General features: G+C 39.8%; 1 protein-coding gene across 1 annotated transcript in view; it reads left to right on the top strand.

Annotated features, from left to right (window-relative positions):
* Window positions 1-20,007, top strand: part of EPB41L4A (erythrocyte membrane protein band 4.1 like 4A) — a 242,192-nt gene that overhangs the window by 204,877 nt on the left and 17,308 nt on the right. Inside the window, exons 17-19 of the mRNA XM_028102759.2 lie at window positions 740-787; window positions 1,778-1,855; window positions 13,441-13,560. Of these exons, the coding sequence (XP_027958560.1) occupies window positions 740-787; window positions 1,778-1,855; window positions 13,441-13,560 (246 nt within the window). The remainder of the gene's footprint in view (window positions 1-739; window positions 788-1,777; window positions 1,856-13,440; window positions 13,561-20,007) is intronic.

Here is a 20,007-nt window from a genome sequence, read left to right as displayed (position 1 = left end):
TAACATTTATTGGTTGCTTCAGTAAGCCAGGTCCTACTCTGTGCATTTTAAATGTATTCATTTTATCCTCATAACAACCCTTTGTGGGAGGTTCCATGAAAACTGAGGCACTTAGGAGAGAAGTAGTTTGTTGGAATCACACACCTTATTGGCGGAGGAGATGGGACCCACCTTCAGGTTGTCTGGCTCCAGATCCGCATGTTTAACCAGGATGCCCCATCAGAGCTGTTCAGGAGTGTAAGTAGGAAGGGGAGGAGATTGTAGCCAGAGACCAAAGTGTTTGGAGGTGGTTACAGATGAGAAAGTCCAAGTGTGGCCATGATGTGGGCTGCTGAGTTATTGTGAAGAGGTTATTAGAGAAATGGTCAGGGGCCTTGGAGGCCAGGGTGTTGGAAAGGGCATGTGAGTGAGAGCTGATGTCAGTCAGATTATGGCAGAACTGGACTCGTCAGATTATAGATGTAGAAACTGCAGACAGTCCCATCTTTGGGTGAATCATACTTCATAGACATGCTGTGCATTGTTGTTGGTAGACTGCAGCCTCCTTGAGGTTGCTGGCTTTTTGAGGCTGGTTGGTGATATGTTCTACTTCTGGAATTGGGCATATTGTGTGATTTAAAAATGAACGAATACAAAACAGATACACGTGAACTGAAGTGAAACTCATTTTGCTGTGCTTTCTTTAGCCAATGGATAATTTTCTATTTTTTTAATATCTTCATTTATTTGTTTTCTATAGGAAAGCCCATAACAGTGGTGAAGACTCAGATCTAAAGCAAAGGAGGAGGTAAAAACAAAAATGGCAGGAGGGACAGGGAGAGGGAGGAAGGATTAGCATTACTCAGAGTGGAAGCCAGAGTGGGGGTTGTTGTTAGTGACTCCTTTGAGGTCATTATAGAAAAATTAACTTGGAGATATCAGCTTTGGCTTCAGTTGGTTCTCAGTCTTCCATTCTGTAGCACCCTTAGCAATTTCTTTTTTTCTGCTTTTTTGTATCACAGAGGAGCTATCTTGGTTATCTATTGCTACCTTAAAATCACCCCAAAACTTAGTGGCTTAAAGCCACAACAACCATATATATGTTGTATGATTCTGTTGATTGAACAGGTTAGTTTTGCTAGTCTCATACGAAGCTGCAGTCAGAGGGCAGTGGGGGCTGGAATATTCAAGAGGCCTTTCTCTCTCCTGTTTGATGTCTTGGCAAAATGGTGGGAGGCCTGAGGCTTCTCTCTCTCCATGGCCTTTCTACCTGGCTGGCCTCGGCTTCTTGAGATGGCTCCAGGAGGAAGCAGGAGCTACCCACTCTGTGAAGAGACAGACAGTCCAGGAACTGGCAGAGAGTAGCCCTTCCACATCATTCTGTTGATAAAGTCAGTCACAGGACCAGTGCTAATTCCAGGGGAGGGGAAATAAGCTCTACCTCCGTTGATATGGGCCGGGGGTGTGACAGTACTTTGTGTTCATATTTAGTCCACTTCAGGGGCTTAGGGCTTTGCCGTGGCAGAGTTCTGTTGGAAATGCTTGATTTCATGGTCTTTTTGGGGAGTAGGGTGACATTTGCCCTAATCTACTTTCACGTGTCGGTAGACTCATTCAGATGTCTGACTGAACTGGGGAGCACTGACTGAGGGAGAGATAATAATAGCTACTCATGTTTGGATTAGTCATTTTATTGCAAAATTCATTCTGAAGAACCAACATGAACCTTTCTGAAATTTTTTATTTGTCATAAATGTGGGTTTTTTTTTTTCTTTTGTTCTTCTCATTTTGTCTTCAGGTCACGCTCACGCTGTAACACGAGCAGTGGGAGTGAATCAGAAAATTCTAATAGAGAACACCGGAAAAAGAGAAACAGGTAATATTTGATACTGTAGTTATCTGGAACTCCAAAATCAGAGGTCGCTGGTGGTGGTAGAAGCTGTGCATCTATTTCTTTTTCTTTTTTCTTTTCTTTTCAAGATTTATTTATTTGACAGAGAGAGAGAGGGAGAGAGCACAAGCAGGGGGAGGGTCATAGGGAGAGGGAGAAGCAGGCTCCCTGCTGAGAAGAGAGCCCCATGCGGAGCTCGATCCCAGGACCCTGGGATCATGACCTGACCTGAAGATAGACGCTTAACGACTGAGCCACCCAGGCGCCCCTTTTTCTCATCTGTGTTTAAGAAGGAATCTGGCACTGTTTTGAAGCACTGTTTTAGGAAACTGCAGCTCTTTGAACTGAGTTTCTTATCTTTATAATAAGATGATTAAATAAGTTGATGATGAGGGTCCCTTCTTGTTAATTAAAAAAAAAGTCTATATTTAGGTACAACGTGTAGTGAATTTGTCTAAGGATGGTAAGAAATGTGACCATTTCTAGAGGTATTTCTCCCTGAAGTATCTTTTAACGTGACATTACTCTCTTTTGTCCAGCCAAAACTGAGAGACTCCTTATTTCAAAAATTTCATAGTCTCAGCCTCATATGTGTACATGAACATAATGTGTTTATATTCATGTCAGGCACATACAGTTAGATGGATAAATGCAGGTAGTTCATATCTTTAAGACTCATTTTTTAAGGCTTATTCTTAATTGTTGGGTAATAATATCATTTGACATGTAATCCGTATTCATGATGACTTAATGCTTTAATCAGTTCTCTCTGGTCCCAACATACTTATTTAAAAACGTGTGCTCACTTCGTGAAAGAGCACCATGTTGGGAGTGAGAGGGATTGGGTTGCTGGTCGTCCCGGTTTCTAACCCAGTGGTTCTCAACGGGGGGCAATTTTGTCTTGCCTCTCTACTCTCAGAGGATGTTTGGCCATGTTTTGAGACACTTTTGATTGTCACAATTGGGTAGGGGGACCACTGTTGGCCAGGGGTGCTGCTAAATATCCTGCAATGCACAGGACAGCCCTCTCCCCACCCAAGAAGTATCTGGTCCAAAAGATGTCAGTTGTGGCACTGCTGAGAAACCTGTTCCCAGTGTGATGTGGAGTGCTGGCCTCCTTGCTTTGTTTTTCTGGGTCGTATTTTTTCCTTCTGTAAAGTGAGGTAGTCTGATGAGATAATCTCCAAGGTCCTTCTTCAGTACTTGGAGCCCTTGTGCTTGGCACACATTGAATTGGCTTGCCTAACAATAAAGCCTGTGTACTAATAGCCCAGACAGCATTGCAAGAGTGGGTCATTTTCTTAGGAAAGCTTTCTCTGTGGAGCCTTCTTAGGGGCTGGAGTCACACTAGGTAGAGGTGAGATCTCAATGTGTTAGGACACCTTTCCCAAGGAAATGATGATAGTTTCTTCATTTGTCAAAACCCAGGTGTGGAGGGTAGCTTTCCCTGAGGTATCCTCTTCCTGCTGTAAAATTCGGTATTTGCCACACAAAACAAAGCAAAAAACAAATAACGAATTTTCCTCCTGTTTGTACTTACTGATCAAGCCAGTATCTTAACACATCTGTTTCTGTTTTGCTTGTTGTATTCCAAGTTGTGCTCATAGATGCTTCTAGTCTCAACTTCTCAGAAGGTGGCCTGTTTAAAAACATTGTCTTTTGGGGCCAAATGTGCTCATGGTGCCATTTGCTGTTATTATGAAACACGGTTTAAAGGTGGCCAACAAATCCTTAAATTGCCTGTTTCTGATCCAGTTGCACGAGCTTTAATATTCCTCATAGGTGTTTTCTCCCTCACCAGTTTCTCCCTTTGCCCTCCCTAAAGGATTTTGTAGATTGGCTTTCTTTATAGGGTCTTAGTGGTGTGTTTGAGAATGACGGTGGTTCTGAATGTTGGTTGACATGCCAATGTACTTTGTAAGGCTATTAATGAGAACTTGCTTTCAAAACACACTCTGACCCAAAGGCCTTCAGACTCATTATTTTACCTGTAGAAATACTGCCCGAAGGTTACATAAGTTGCCTGTGTTTATAGAAGATGAGGTCTAGGGTCTAGCTCTCGGGGGCATAGCAAAAACTGGGCAGAGGGAAAAATATATCTTCCATTTCCATTCTCCACTCCTGAAAATTCTGGTGCACATGTGACTGTGCAGGGAAGGAGGGGGGCAGACACATTATACTGTCTCTGGGCGCTGCTTCCTCATTATGTTCTGTTTCTGCTAACCCCTTCTTTCCATTATTAGCCTTTTAGATTTTGCCAGAGCCCATTCATTCCACATCAGAGATCTGAATATTTAAACTGCAGCCCTTCTGACAGTCCCAATATGTCTTCTGTCTGTGACGAAGGGTTGTCTCCTCCTGTCTGACTTCCAGCTTGTTCAAAAAACTCCTTTTTTGGGGAGAGGATGAATCTCTTCAGCCTCATCCCGCCTTACCTCGGCCAGCAGTGTGACACAGCCAAGCTCTCAGCAGCATCCTTTGTGCTTTTATGAAAGGAACCTGGTAACCCTAGAATGGGGCAAACTGAACTCTGAACATGCTGATGTTCTACTTCCTGCCGGCCAAGTCTCTAAATTCAGTCCGAATACTTCATTACCTTTGAAACCAGAGCCTGCACTTGATACACGTTGCCTTCCTGTCCCCCTGTGGGAACCGAAGCCTGGGGCAGTGGGGAAAAGACTGTGCAGATTTGCTTTTTGAACATTTTGCAGTCTCTTGTATGTCCAGTAGAACTCTGGACAGACTCAGATTTACTTTTTTGGAGATTGTGTGTGGTCTTTGTAGTCTCTGGGGTGTTGTTCCCTCTGTCATTCCTTTTTGCTGGAATTTTTTTTTTTTTTACAAGGATAGTTTAGATTTTATTTATTTTTGTGAGAGAGAGAGTGAGCATGAGCTGGGTGATGGGGCAGAGGGAGAAGCAGATTCCCCCCTGAGCAGGGAGCCTGACTGGATTCTATCCCAGGACCTGGGATCCTGACCTGAGTTGAAGGCAGACGCGTAACCAACTGAGCCACCCAGGCACCTGTGGATGTGTGTGTGTGTGTGTGTGTGTGTGTGTGTGTGTGAGTGTGTGTGTGTATGAGAGACACGTAAGGAAGTCTTACCTGTTAGGTTTGAGGCCACTCTGGAAATATTGGGTTTGGTTTTTTGTTTTGTTTTTCCACAATGTCTACCTGTTGGATCTTAAGCCCCTTCACTGTTCTGGCAGATAACAATGTAAACATCTCTTATTTTGTCTGAGGAGAAACACAAGTGAATGCAACAATGTTTACAAGTCAACTTTTACCCAAAGCAGTAGCTGTGTGGCTTTTCACAACCATTAAAAGTAAATAATAGTAACTCATACCAACACTGGGAGGCTAATATTAGGAACAAGGATTGCTGTTTAAGCCAATTCCGATTTTAGAAAAGTGTAGCTGCGGGTAAGCAGGTCCGCTGTCCCTTTTGGGTCCAGAGCTGCGGAGGCCAGACGCGCAACGGTCCTCTTGTCGGTTGTGTGTTCACGCCTGTGTTTCGTTCCACACGGTTCCCTATGGCACCAGGAGCCTCGGCTTCCTCCTTGATCTGCCGGGTTGTTGATGTCGTTCTTTACGCCTTTCCGTCTTAGTTGTTTTCCCTTTACTATTTTTATAACCTGGACGAGTATCCTACAGTTTTCTAGGTTTTGAGGTTTGAGAAGACAGTTTGTTACTCCTTTTTTTTTATACCGAGCTGGACGCTGGGGCACCGTCTGTTGTTGGGATCCTGATGTCATCTAAGAGGACAAAGGCTTATTTTCCCCTTAGTGCCCCTCCTTCTGTCGTCATCTCCATCCCTTCCTCTCACATTATTTTTCCTCACTTAGTTCCTTCCTTTTTCTTTCCTTAGCTTTTCTCTACTCTGTCTTCCTTTCTCTTGTCTTCTCTGAGTTCTGCCTCCGCTTAGGAGCCAGGGAAGCATCAGAAAACACCCCCGAGAGTGTGGACCGGGGCCTTGGTTCTGTCCTGTCTTGGTACTTGACCTTAGGCAACTCTTGGAACCACTTTGAACCTGAGTTTGCTCATCTCTGAGGTGGGGTGTACACTCCTGTCTGTTACCGCGGGGGGCACAGCAAAGATGGCTTGAAACTGAGAAAGGGAGAGCACTTGACAGTGCAGCCACATGGTCTGATATTTGGCCTTGAAGTCAGGCTCTTCTTGGCCTGTTCCCCTCCCTTCCACACTTTTTCCAGCTTTCCCCACTTTTCTTTAGTCCTGCCTTCCTCGCTCCCGCCTCCCCTACCTTTGCACACATGGTTCTTTTCAGATCAGGCCTTCTTAGTCTCCGATTCATCAGTAGGCTTTAGGGATCTCATGAAATTGTATTTAAAATTCTGTGTGTTTCCAGGTGTGCAGTTTTCTGATGATAGGGTCTAAAGCCTTAGTCTGATTCTTGAGGGGGGCGTCTTTGTGACCCCCAAACATTTATCAAGGGATCATTATGACCGAAATAGTGAAGGATAGATTGATACCGGGAAATGAAACTGATATTTCAATTCACTGGTAGGATTAACAACTAAAATGCTTCCGTTTTCTTTAGAGATTACTTCCTTTGCTCTACTGATTTGTGAGATAATTGGTTCAACTAAATTCATCAAGTTGGGAACCTACCAAGTACAAGGCAGTATGAAGAAGCTAATGATCTATAGGAATATTAGATTATATCCATTTTCACTAGTTAGAATTTTTATTCTTACACCTGAGATCAGAAGGCTCAGCCAGCCTGTCTCTGTAGGTCTGAGCCTATGAGCCTTGCTCAGGACTTGCCCAGGATGTACGCTGAAGGAGAACCAAGGGAGTAGACTTCTCAGAGTGAAACCTTTCACAAGCTGAGATTTCCCTTAAAATACCTTGGGCTTAATAAAATATCCTTTACATTCAAAGAAACCAGTCTGCAAGATATCCTTTGTGCTATTGATGGAAACAGGCAGTCAGTCCTTTGAGCATTCGTTCACTGGGGAGAATCTGTGGATTACTTAGTCATTAGCTTTGATGTGTTGCTAGGCTTTTAGGATTTTGAGGTGGGAGATTTGGAGGGGATTGGGGGCAGTGGTGGAGCAGTTGTCTGGTGTGTTTTGCATAAGCATAAAGGTGGAAGTAACTGTGGAGCCTGGAGAGGATTAGAAGAGCAAGAGAAATGAGAAGCTACAGGCAAGAGCAGGACCAGGGTAAATTGGCAAGAGAGGACCACTTGGGCCTTTCCCTACTTTTATCCTGGGGCATGTGCATCATCAACACGCAAGTCATACATGTGAGGGGGTGTGTGTGTCTGTCTGTGTGTGTGTGCGCACGCCAGCAGGACGGAGCCCAGAGCAAAGAAGAAGGGAGCCTGCGTTATGAATTTGACCCCACTTGGAAGAGTTGTGCGGCGAGCGGCGAGCTTCTGGTTACTCTACCTTCTGAATCTTAGTTTTTCCCACCCGCAGAGTGGAATAACACCGGCTCTGCCTCCCTCAAGAGAGGCTTGTAGGGATCCGGGAGGTAATGGATGTGCTTTGAAAAGTAGAAAGGGCGTTGCATCAGCAGATGCTATTAGATTAGTGAGAACGTTCAGCGCTGCTTAGTTTTATCTGAAGTCCCTGATACATCTGTAAAATGGGCCCAGCTCCCTTTAACAAAAAAGTCAGTGTTTCTAACAAATTCATTCTACCACAAGTGTTGTTAGAGTTTCTTCTTGCCTTTTAGATGTCTTTAGAATCTGCATCTGAGTAACGGGTTAAAATGGTTTTAAGTACTAAATACATTGCACTAAGTCTTTTATGTTATTGTTTAAAGAAAAGAAAGGAAGACAAAAGCTCTCTTCTGTGGCACTGCAACTAATAGGGATGATACATCTGAATAGGGCAAATCTAGAAGATGAAGATTTTGGTAGGGTTTTCTGGTTGTTAGAGTCATCAAAAAAAAAAAAAAAAGAAGAAGAAGAAGAAGAAGAACTTATTATCCTTGTGTCCAAGGAAAAGGATGAGTTTTGAATGGTAGCAAGCTTAAATCAGTGGGTACTTTTTCCTCATTGCCTAAAAATAGGTCTCCTTGTAAGGATTCCCTATTGCCCTGTCCCTTATCTAAGCAGGGGCTGCAAACAAGGCAAAAATGGTGGGTCTGGAGAGGGCAGTTCATGCAAAGCCAGTAAAAACAGACAATGTTCACCATGGTGCAGATTGCAAGAGTTACTGATTTCTACTTCAATAAGTCATATCAAGATTTAGGTATTTGATATGGATGATTTAGGGCTTCCAAAGCATAATCAGAGTTGACAGAGATGACTCTAGTAGTACAAAGCTGTAGCAACTGAGGAATCCTGTCAGATTACTGAGCCCTTGAGGGCGAAGAAGGTTATAAAAATTATGAAAACAGAAAGAGTTTGAAAGGGAAATTGCACCAAAGGCAGCCCATTTTTGTAGGGAAGGCATAAGGAATAAGTGGAAGAGACAGAAACACCTTTAAGGGCAAATAAGAATAATTTATTGATGGCGGGGGTAGGTTGGGAAAAGCAAATGAATTTTTTGCTTGCTGGTCTTCAGGGAGACTGTCGACAGATGCCTGGAACCAACGTAAATTTCCCCAGGGAAGAAAAATTACTGAAAAAATAGATGAAGATTGGTTTATAGCAGGTGATCCAGAAATGAATAAGTTGATGAGAAACACAAGTCCACAATCACTTGGGACCCGCAGGCTTAATATTAGCGATGGAGTGGCCCATATGAAGCAATTGTCTGGACAGTTGTGCTATCGCTGAAGAAGAGAGGTTGGTTTCGACATGTCTGACTGGCTTGGAAGTAAAACACAAATAGAGAAAACATAGAGTTTGAAAGCTACAAAGGATCTTTGCAGTAATTTGGTAGATGAAGAGACAGACTTGACCGAAGATAAACAATTTGCCCAGAGCTGGGATGGGAGGCAGAGCTCAGGAGCACCGTGCATTGCTCATGTCATCTTGAAGCTTCATGATGCATTTGTTCCATGGGCTTTCTCAGGTTCAGCATTAAACGTGGTCTTTATCCCAGTGAACAAGAAGTGAATTAAGAACTGGTATAAAAGAAGGTTCTATTAGGAGCAGAACTGCCCAGGTAAAGGTAGAGGGCCAAGTGAGACCCGTGGGGTTTGGTAACGTGAGGAATTTCATAAAAGAGGCGGAACTGTAATTGGGAAGTAAGAAAGAAGAGACTAGGGATAGTCATTATCTTCATTATTGTTATCAAGTGATTATATGACATTTCATCTTCAAAACCTTTTGCAGACTTTAAGTGTCAAGTGCAGTCATAATCTAAATTGCACAGATCGTCTAGAAAAGTAGGGTGTTGAAGTTTGGTGAAACAGGCAGGAAATGTTTAGAATTCTCTTATTCTGAAACATTGCTAGAGTATGCTTTATTCTAAAGCAATGGTCTCCCTTATATATTAATTAAAAAATAGAAGCCTTGTTATGATGTCTTCCTAACCCAGCTGTTCACTCTCCTTACTTGTGGGTGAGGAAATGGACAAAATATGGGAAATGTAGTTCTTACCTTGAAGAGTGCATGAAAGAAACACTTAGCGTTTTTGAGGTTTACTTTTAAATGCAGCCTTTGAAAATTAATACATCCCAGTGTAATCGACGGTAGATGCTTTTTTTCCCCCTTGAGAGTCTCATGTGTACTGTCCTATAAGAGCACATTTTGACGTTTTAAAAAGTATTGTGTTGATACAATGCTTGCAGTGTTTTTATTCTTCAAAATGTAAATCTCTACATCAAAATTAAAATATAGCAGGAGAGGAGCAAAAAAGCAGCACTGGTATATCCCACACCTAAGGATAAATGAGACAAGCCAGAATCATTATAGGGGACATCTTTTACTTAAATGTCTATTTCTTTATTCTCTCATACACAGAACAGTTCACTCCTGCCTTTTAAAGATTGAGCATTGTAATATTCTTGCTTTTAGGGCTAGAATTTTTCCTTTCCACATAGCACCTGTATTTTCTGGAGCAGTTCAGGGATGGAAGAAATGACACTTTCATTCTTGTAATGAGGCACCATTAACCAAAGGCCTTTTGTAAGGGTGTAATTTCAAACTTCATTACAGACTAAGGCAGCTACACAACCCATTACTTGGAGAAAATGTGCTTCTGTTGTGACTCTCCAATGAGCCTTACATTTTTAATGCACCTTGTTAGAATATTTATGAAATAGTATCACCAGTAGAGGGCATCTGTCTTTGAAACCCGTGAATATTAACTGACAGGGTTTCATGGCCCTCACTTTAGACTTTTCCATTAGAAAAACAGAAGTTAAAGGTACAATGCCATAATCTGAAATTCTTTCTGATTCAGTTTACATTACTAGCAAGTTACCAGAACTTTGCTTGGTCATGTCTTAGGAATTTTATTATTTTATCATCAAAGTCTGAGTATGAAGATAACCAGCTGAAGAGAGAGTGAGTGTATACTCATTGTGCTTCCATTTAAATGTCTACCTGCTGGTAGGCTTGACCTCTGAAAAATATTCAAAAATGCTGAGTTCCTGATTTAAAAAGTTTAGCATTGTGAAATTTAGTCCTGCCCACGAACTATGCATCAGGTTAGCTCAGAATGGAAGCTATGGTCTAAGAGACTCCAGGGTTAGAAAGAGATCTGGGTTTTATTTTATTTTATTTTTTTAAAGATTTACTTACTTTTTAGGGTGAGGGCCAGCATGCGAGTGTGGTGGGAGGGGCAGAGGGAAAGAGAGTCTTGAGCAGACTCTGCACTGAGTGCAGAGCCTGACGTGGGGCTCGATCTCACAACCCTGAGACCACCACCTGAGCTGAAACCAAGAGTCGGACGCTTGACCAACTGTGCCCCCAGATGCCCTTGGAGACCTGGGTTTTATGTGTCTTTCTGGGCAATTTGAGGCGTGGGTTCCTGTGGGAGGAGAGTAACTCCTGCCAGCCTGACCACTTCCTGTTGGGTGTCTCTTCCTAACTCTGGGTCCCTCAGTCCTGGGAGTGTCCAGGTCTGCTCCCCCACCAGACTGGTGCATGATGATGTAGAGTGGCTCAGAGATTGTAGGTTCTGGTTGTGAAAATACATATATGTGTGTGTATGTATATGCATATGGCATTTTCAAGTGCGAGTGTTTGTTTCAAAGAATGATTAATAATTATGACCTCAAGTAGTATACCTTCTCCTATTTTCCTTTAGATAATTCTAATATTAAGGTCCATAGCAGTGTATATTCAGTTTTAATTTCCTCTGTACATGCTGTGAGAGAGGGAACTATGTTCTTGAATCTGTGAAACATGCCTTGACTGTATCCTGTTAAGTTTCACATAACAGCCTATTCCTTCAATGAGGAAACACAGTTCAAAGTCTTGAGTGTGTTACAGATCATTTTTTTACCTAACACGATTTCTCTTTAGAGGGATTTAAATAGTTGCTTCTTCATAAGGTATTGGCCTTTTAAACTTGACATTGTCTTTAATTTATATGTAACGGACGCCTGGGTGGCTCAGTCATTAAGCATCCGCCTTCGGCTCAGGTCCTGGCTCCTTGCTCAGCGGGGAGCCTGCTTCTCCCTCTGCCTGCCGCTCCCCCTGCTGGTGCTCTCTCTCTCTCTGGCAAATATATAAATAATAAAATCTTAAAAAAAAAAGTTACATGTAAAATGAGTATTTGTTACTCATCTACTGATTTGCATTTATAAGCAAATCTAAATACCCACCTCATAGTCTATACTAAATGCTGTTAACAGGGCAATCAAAAGGTATCTGTTCAGAGAGAGAAATGTCTCCAGACTTGTCCGTCTGTTCTTTTCATTTTGTTTTGAAGTAGTTATGCTCATGTAGTCACAGTTTTGTGATGATGACCTTGCAGTTCCATGTTACCCTCTCACATCCTGGGAGCGTCAGCGTCTGAAATGAATACTCTGGAGCAGCTTCCTGAAGAACTTATATAAATTAAAAGTAAAATATTCAGGGGCGCCTGGGTGGCTCAGTTGGTTAAGCATCTGCCTTCAGCTCAGGTCATGATCCTGGGGTCCTGGGATTGAGTCCCACATCACTTGTGCTCACTTGCGCGCGTGTGCTCTCTTTCTCTGTGTCAAATAAATAAATAAAATCTTAAAAAAAATGTTAAATATTCAAATAACAGGTGTTTGATTTTTTTTATTTATTAGAGAGAGAGCAAGAAAGCACAAGCAGGGGGAGTGGCAGAAGGCAGCTCCCCACTGAGCAGGGAGCCAGACTCGGGGCTCCATCCCAGGACCCCTGAATCATGACCTGAGCTGAAGGCAGACGCTTAACCGACTGAGCCACTCAGGTGTGCCCGGGTGTTTGATTTTTGCAAGGAATACTCACGGCTTCACAGCATCATTGCAGCACATTCCAGACAGTATTGCTTTAACTAGATATTTCTTCCCCATCTCTCCCCTGCAGCACCTTACCTTTGTTATTAGAAAGACTTGATAACAGCAGAAGTCCAGAACTTCTGCAGTGTGGTCCATGGATGGGTATTGTTAGGTTCATACAGTATCTTAACATTCAGCATTGGTTGTCAATACTTAAAAACTGGAAGAGTTCACTTTAAAAGTCCAAATTTGTAGGTTATCTTTAGAAAATGAGAGGATTTGGAAACACTGTCCTGTGATCTCATATGGCAGGTGCCTGTGCCCCCCAGCACCCCCATGCTGGATTTCCCTTTCCCTTATTTACATTTCCTGCCGGGCCCCTGACGGCATTGAGTGTTCGCCTTACTGCCTCTTCCCCATGTCAGCAGCTATCCTCAGAATGCTGTGTGCCTGCTCACCTGCTAATGCATGCCACCACTGTCAGCTTTCTGTACTTCTAGTTTTCTGTCTTAAAAATGGGATTTGTGTGTGGGGGGTGGGGGCGCCTGGGTGGTGCAGTCAGTTAAGTGTCCAACTCTTGATTTCGGCTCAGGTCATAATCTCGGGATTGTGAGATTGGGTTCTGTGCTGAGCCTGCATAGGATTCTCTCTCTCTCTCCCTCTCCTTCTGCTCCTCCCCCCAGCCCCTTCACTCTCTCTCTCTCTCAAAAAAAAGGGGGGGGGATTATATCTGGCACTTATTGTCCATGAAAACTTTGACAATTCGTGTGAATTTTTAAGAACAGTTCAAGTAAAATTATTTATTGCTACTTTGATTAGTACGTTTTTTAAAAAAGATTTTGTTTCATGATTTAAGATCAGCCCTATAGCAGACACCGCTGTTTCTTGAGTCAAAACTTAAGTATGCTTTAAATGAGTTTTTTGTTTGCCATGCCTATTTCTTAGAAGATTTTAAGCCAAAGATAGAAGCCTGAAACTGATATATACTTACATATTTATGTATAAATATTCTAATACATATATATGTGTGTACACACTTACCTACTTATGGATATGCTAATCCAGTTAATACATTCTTAGCTTTAAGTGATTTTAATAAAATTGCTTCTTAACTAACTTTAAGTTTCTTAATAACTTTACAATAATTTATTTGATAACTTCTTAACTTTTAAAAGCATGTTTAGGATGAACCGAAAAATAGAGCACCACATGTGTGAATGTTAACTTGAGATGAATGGTCTTTCCTTTCAGAATACGGCAGGAGAATGATATGGTTGATTCAGCGCCTCAGTGGGAAGCTGTATTAAGGAGACAAAAGGAAAAAAATCAGGCGGACCCCAACAACAGACGATCCAGACATAGATCTCGCTCGTATGTGGACCCTTTTTATACCTTTATTCAAAAAGCACTGAGCTTGAAGTAGCATGCAGACGCTAGGGCAGATGGGGCTGTCTCTTTGAGGTCTTCTAAAGTGATTTCAGTTCCACCATGATTATCCCATTGTTTGTTTGTCATTATTTCCCTTCTTATGTTTGTGACATTCATTAACTCTATCGGAAGCCATAGAAGTTGGAGCATTGCCAAAACAAAATGTTGAAAACAAGGCTATCAAGACTCTGTTTTGTTTTGTTTTGTTTTTTAAACAAAGCATACATTCAACCAGGTAAGTAGGAACAGTCTTTGTTCTGGAGCCTGGCTGTTGGCAAAAATACCTGCTGCTTCTCTCAATTTGAGTCTTCAGAATTCTCTGAAGTCTTGTTCGAGATTGAACCAGATGTGACTATCTTCCTATTAAATTACCATTTGTGAGCAGTAGGCAGTGAGTGATTCATTACACCCCAATGTTGGGATTTGCCTGTGCCTTCTGTTGCTAGGCAATGCCATGTGTGAGCACAATTACCCCATAATGATGAGATTGCCAGTCCCCCAAATTAATTTTCTTTTGAGCTGATAAAATTTCTAGGTTTTTTTTTTTTTTTAATGTGTGCATCATTCAGATTTAGATAGCCCCATCTCCACACCCCTTCCAAAAGCATACCTTTTAAGTATGAGCTGTGACTAACTATCCATCCCTTTGTGATCCTAGGTGGTTAGATGTCTGGTGTTGCTTATTTGTGGAAGGAGGGATTAGTGTCTCAGATAGGGTGGTGGAAGGATGCCAAGGAGTGGATGCAGAGACAAACTGTAGGTAGGTGGAGGGGGTGGATCCAGGGAGCCAGGCAACAGGGTGTTCTGGTTAACAGAGGCTAGGAGAGGACTTGGAAGATACACGCCCCAGAACCCCTGTGGCTCTAAGGGATGGTTTTCAGTCTTGGATGCTTACTTTTTAATTAGAAGTTATCCTAGAATGTGGTTTTGTTTTTATCGGTGGTACATCATAATGAGTGATGTCTGTTTCTTTTCTAATAGAAAATTCTCAAGTAGTGACTATGCAGTGTACCAGACCCTTAAAGATTTAATTTATTTGTTGCTCCATAATGTTTTTGTTCTGGAACCTAATTAAAATATACAATTTAAAGCAGAAGTTAATAAATTTTCCTTTGTCTTGAATACTACCTTCCCCCAGCTCCATTATAAAAGAGAGGTTTAGAACTGGAAGAATCAAGACCTCATGGTTGACAGTTTAACCAAAAGGCACAGAATCCCAGGATCAGGATGCAGCATAGTCATGGGTAAATCTTTTGCAACCACGCTTTTACCTTTCCATGTGGAATCTTCTTCTCTGAGGCACTTGTAATACACAAGGTTTGGTGACTTGGCATTAAATCTTAAAAACAGCATTTAGGGGCGCCTGGGTGGCTCAGTTGGTTAAGCGTCTGTCTGCCTTCAGCTCAGGTCATGGTACCAGGGTCCTGGGATCGAGTCCGGTGTGGGGCTCCCTGTTCAGTGCAGAGCCTGCTTCTCCCTCTGCCGTTCCTTCTGCTTATGCTCTCTGGCTCTACCTCTCTGTCAAATAAATAAAATAAAATAAAATAAAATAAACGGTTTAAAAACAGCATTTAGTTTTTCTCATAATTTCTGAAGCATTCTAAATTCAATTAAATGCCAATAGTACATTTTATTTATTTATTTATTTATTTTTAAAGATTTTATTTATTTGAGAGAGAGAATGAGAGTGAGAGAGAGAGAGAGAGAGAGAGAACGCGCACATGAGAGGGGGAAGGGTCAGAGGGAGAAGCAGCAGACTCTCTGCTGAGCAGGGAGCCTGATGGCGGGACTCGATCCTGAGACTCCAGGATCATGACCTGAGCCGAAAGCAGTCGCTTAACCAACTGAGCCACCCAGGCACCCAGTACATTTCATTTATTAAAAAGGGAAAAGTAAAATAAAATCGGGAAAAGTTTTCTATATAAATTTTGAAGAAGTCAAAAAACATTACTGGAGGCAATATTTAAAATTTTTGAGTAATAGTCCATTGTATGATTATACCACAATTTGTTTATCCATTCTCCTCTTGATGGGCATATGGGTTGTTTCCACTTTCTGCTATTGTGTTAAAAGTTTCTATATATATTCTATACAAGTATATCTGTAGAGTATGTTATTTTATGCCCTGGGATCAATACCTGAGTGGAATTGCTGGGTTAGAGGATATTTCTAACCATATTAAATATAATAATAAACTACCAAAATGATTTCCAAGAAGGCTGTATCATTTTATACCCCCATTAGCAGTCTATGAGAGTTCTAATTCTGCCCCATTCTTGCAAATACTTAGTTCTGTCTTATTAATTTTAGCTATTCTGTTTGGCTTGAAGTCATATCCCATTATGGTTTCAATTAACATTTCCCTGATGACTAATGATGTTAACCACATTTTCCTGTGCTTTTTGGTTATTCATGTATCTTCCTTTTTAAAGTGTTTAAGTTTTTGCCCATTTTAATTGGATTGTTTCTTTTTTATTACTTGTAGGGTTCTTTATGTAGTCTGGATATAAGTTCTTTTTCAGATATGTATATGATGTATATTTTCTTCCTAGCCGTGGTTTGCTTTTTCATGTTCTTAACATTGTTTTTTGCTAAACAGACATTTTAAGTTTTGATGAAGACCAGGATATCATTTTGTTTTCATTTATAGTTAAGACTTTTTTACATCTTAAGGAATATTTGCCTACCCCAAAGTCACAAAGATGTTCTCATACCTTTTTCTAGCAGGTTTATAGATTTTGCTTTTTATTTAGGTCTGTCATCCCTCTAGAATTAATTGTTCAGTATGTATAAGGTAGAGGTAGATACTGAGAAGTTTTTTTCCAGGTCCTTATGCAGTATTCCAGGTCCATTTGTTAAAAAGACTATCTTCATTGAAATGCCTTGCAACCTCTGTTGAAATTCAGTTAACTGCTTATATGTGGGTCAATTTTATTTCATTGATCTCTTTGTTTATTCGTAAGCCACCATGTTGTCTTGGTTACTGTAGCTTTATAAGACTTGAATCAAGTAGTATAAATTCTCCAATGTTGTTTTTTTTGTTTTCAAGATTGCTTTGTCTGTTTTAGGTCTTCTGTAGTTTTATATGAATTTTTGAATCAGCTTGTTAGATTTTACCAAAAAAAAAAAAAAAAAAGACTTTAGGCTGATGTTGAATCTATAGCTCAATTTGGAGAAAATTCTTAACCATTTATTTAAGCCTCTTAACATCTTTCAGCAATGTTTCCTGGATTGCAGTACGGAGTTATTGCATTTATTTTGTTACATTTAATCCTAAATGTTTAATATTTTTAATGGTACTGAACTATACTTTAAAAATGCTGTTTTTCAATTGTTGGTTAGTAGATAGAAACACAAATTATTTTTTTTATTTTATTATGTTAATCACCATACATTGCATCATTAGTTTTCGATGTAGTATTCCATGATTCATTGTTTGCGTATAACATCCGGTGCTCCATGCAGTACGTGCCCTCTTTAATACCCATCACCAGGCTAACCCATCCCCCCACCGCCCTCCCCTCTAGAACCCTCAGTTTGTTTCTCAGAGTCCATAGTCTTTCATGGTTCATCTCCCCCTCCGGTTTCCCCCCTTCATTTTTCCCTTCCTACTATCTTCTTTTCTTTTTTTTTTTAACACATAATGTATTATTTGTTTCAGAGGTACAGATCTGTGATTCAACAGTCTTACACAATTCACAGTGCTTACCATAGCACATACCCTCCCCAATGTCTGTCACCCAGCCACCCCATCCCTCCCACCCCCCACCACTCCAGCAACCCTCAGTTTGTTTCCTGAGATTAAGAATTCCTCATATCAGTGAGATCATATGATAAATGTTTTTCTCTGAACAAATTATTTTTATAATAATATTGTATCTTGCCACTCTGCAACCTTGTCAAATTGATTTCATATCTCTGGAAGCTTTTTAAAAAAATTTCTTAGGGTTTTTCACATTTACAATCCTATTGTTTGTGACCAGAGACCACTTTCCTTTATTTCTAATCTTTTTTCTTTTTATTTCTATTTTTTCCCTTAATATGCTGGCTATATCTTCCAGTACAGTGTTGAATTACAATGTTGAATAGAAGTAGTAAGAACAGAGACCTCCTTAGCTTGTTCTCTTTCTTAGGGGAAAAACATTCAGTATGTCATATTAAGTGTGATGCTAGCTGTAAGATTGAGGAAGATCATTTTGTTTCTAGTGTAAAAGTTTTTATCATGAATGAGTTTGAATTTTGTTACAAGCTTTTTCTGCATCCGAGATGACTTTATTCTGTTAGTGGGAGAATTACAGTGATTCAGTTTTGAATGATACATCCTTGCATTCCTGAGATAAACCCTCAGGGTCCTGATGTATTATCCCTTCTATATATTGCTGGATTCTATTTGATATTATTTTGTTAGGAAATACTGGTTTGTAATTTTCTTGTATCTTTGTCAGGTTTTTGGTAACAGGTTTTTACTGGTCATCTAAAATAATTTGGCAAGTGTTCATCTTTTCTCCATTTTCTGAAATAGTTAATGTAAAAAATTAGCATTATTCCTTCCTTAAATATTTGATATAATTCACCAGTAAAACCATCTCTGCCTGGAATTTTCTTTATGGAAAGTTTCAAATTACAATCTCAGTTTCTTGAACAGATATTGATTGATTGGGCCATTCTGATTTTTACTTGTTACGTATAGGTTTAAGTATTCTTTAAAAAGAATTTGTTCATTTTATCTAAATTATCAAATCTTTTAGCAAAAATTTTTCATAATAATTCTTTAGTATCTTTTTAACATCTGGTGTGATATCACCTCTTTTATTCCTGATGTTGATAATTTGTGTTTTCTCTTTATTTTTCCTTTAATCTTTCTTTTCAGAGAATTAACTTTGGGTTTGTTGATTTTCTTTGCTGTCTATTTCATTGATTTCCACTCTTTATTACTTCCTAATATTCATTTTGTTTTTATTTGTTCTTTTTTCATCTTCTTAAGGTCACACTCATAAACCTTTCTCCCTTTAAATATAAGTATAAAGTTGTAAATTTCCCCCAAGCCCTATAGTTTTAACTGTATTTTACATATTTTTAATAAGTGTTTTTATTATCATGTAGTTCAAAATCATTTTTAATTTCTTGTGATTTCTTTGACCCTAGACTTTTTTTTAGTAGTGTGTTGATTAATTTCCAAATATTAGAGGATTTTCTAGATATCTCATGAGTATTATTGATTTCTAATTTAATTCCATTGTGATAAAAAAAACTCTAAGATTCCTTTGAAATTTATTGAGACTTTTTTTATGACCTAGCATATAATCTTTTATGATGAATGATCTGGTGGACTTGAAAAGAATGAGTATTCTCAGGCATTGGGTGTAGTCTATAAATGTCAGGTAGATCTAGTTAGCTGAATAGTCTTGTTCAGATGGTCTGCATCTTTTCCAATTTCTTTGTTTACTCTTCAATCAGTCATTTAGAGAGGGATGTTAAAATTAATAATGATTATGGATTTGTCTGTTTTACTCTTTAGTTCTGTCAGTTTTTGCTTCAAGATATTTTGAAGCTCTGATGTTAGGTACCTACATATTTGCAATTTTTTTGTCTTCCTGATGAATTGACCCTTTTATCATTATGAAATATCTTCTTTATGCTGATAATACTCCTTTCTCTGTGTCCACTACACACACAGACACACCCACCCAAACTCTTTTGTGTGGGTGTGTGTGTGTGTGTGTGTGTGTGTGTGTGTGTATCCATTGCATCTTTTTCATGCTCGCTCTTTGCATGTTCTATCCTTTTAACCCTTTCATTTTTAGCTGAGGTGTGTTTTTCTATTTAGAGTCCCATCTCTTGATCTCTTGTAGACAGCATAGGGTTGGACTTTTTTTTTTAAATCTACCTGACCATCTCCTACCCTTTAAATTAAATGTTAGTATATTTGCAGTTCATGTAATTATTAATATTTGGTGGTTTATGTGTACCATTTTGCTCTTTTTCCTATTTACTGTATCTGTTTTTTGTTGGTTTGTTCCTCCTTTCCTATTATATTTTGTGTTAATTGAATATTTTTTGGTACTCTATTTTACTTGTAATTAACATCTTCCCTATACTTTTTATTATTTTTTTCTTTAGTGGTTTCTCGATGGCTTACAGTATGATTCCTTAATTTATCACAGCATATGTAAAATTTAGAAATATGTAAATTTAGAAATCTTGGAAAAATATAGCTCCATTTATCCCTCTTTGTCCTTTGTACTATTGTCGTACATCTTATTTTTGCATTTTAGTAGCCCCATGTTACAATGTTAGTATCTTTGCTTAAACAGGAAGTTGTTTTTAAAAGAAATCAAGAAAAGGGGAAAAAAGTTATAGTTATTGTAGTAGACAGAAAAATAGTCCCCT

Source organism: Eumetopias jubatus, unplaced genomic scaffold (assembly GCF_037043125.1).
Source record: "Eumetopias jubatus isolate StellerSeaLion01/CBP00866 unplaced genomic scaffold, mEumJub1_p1.0 scaffold_5, whole genome shotgun sequence".
NCBI lineage: Eukaryota > Metazoa > Chordata > Mammalia > Carnivora > Otariidae > Eumetopias > Eumetopias jubatus.
Note: the sequence above shows the minus strand (reverse complement) of the source record. Positions and strands in the feature narration are given on the sequence as shown.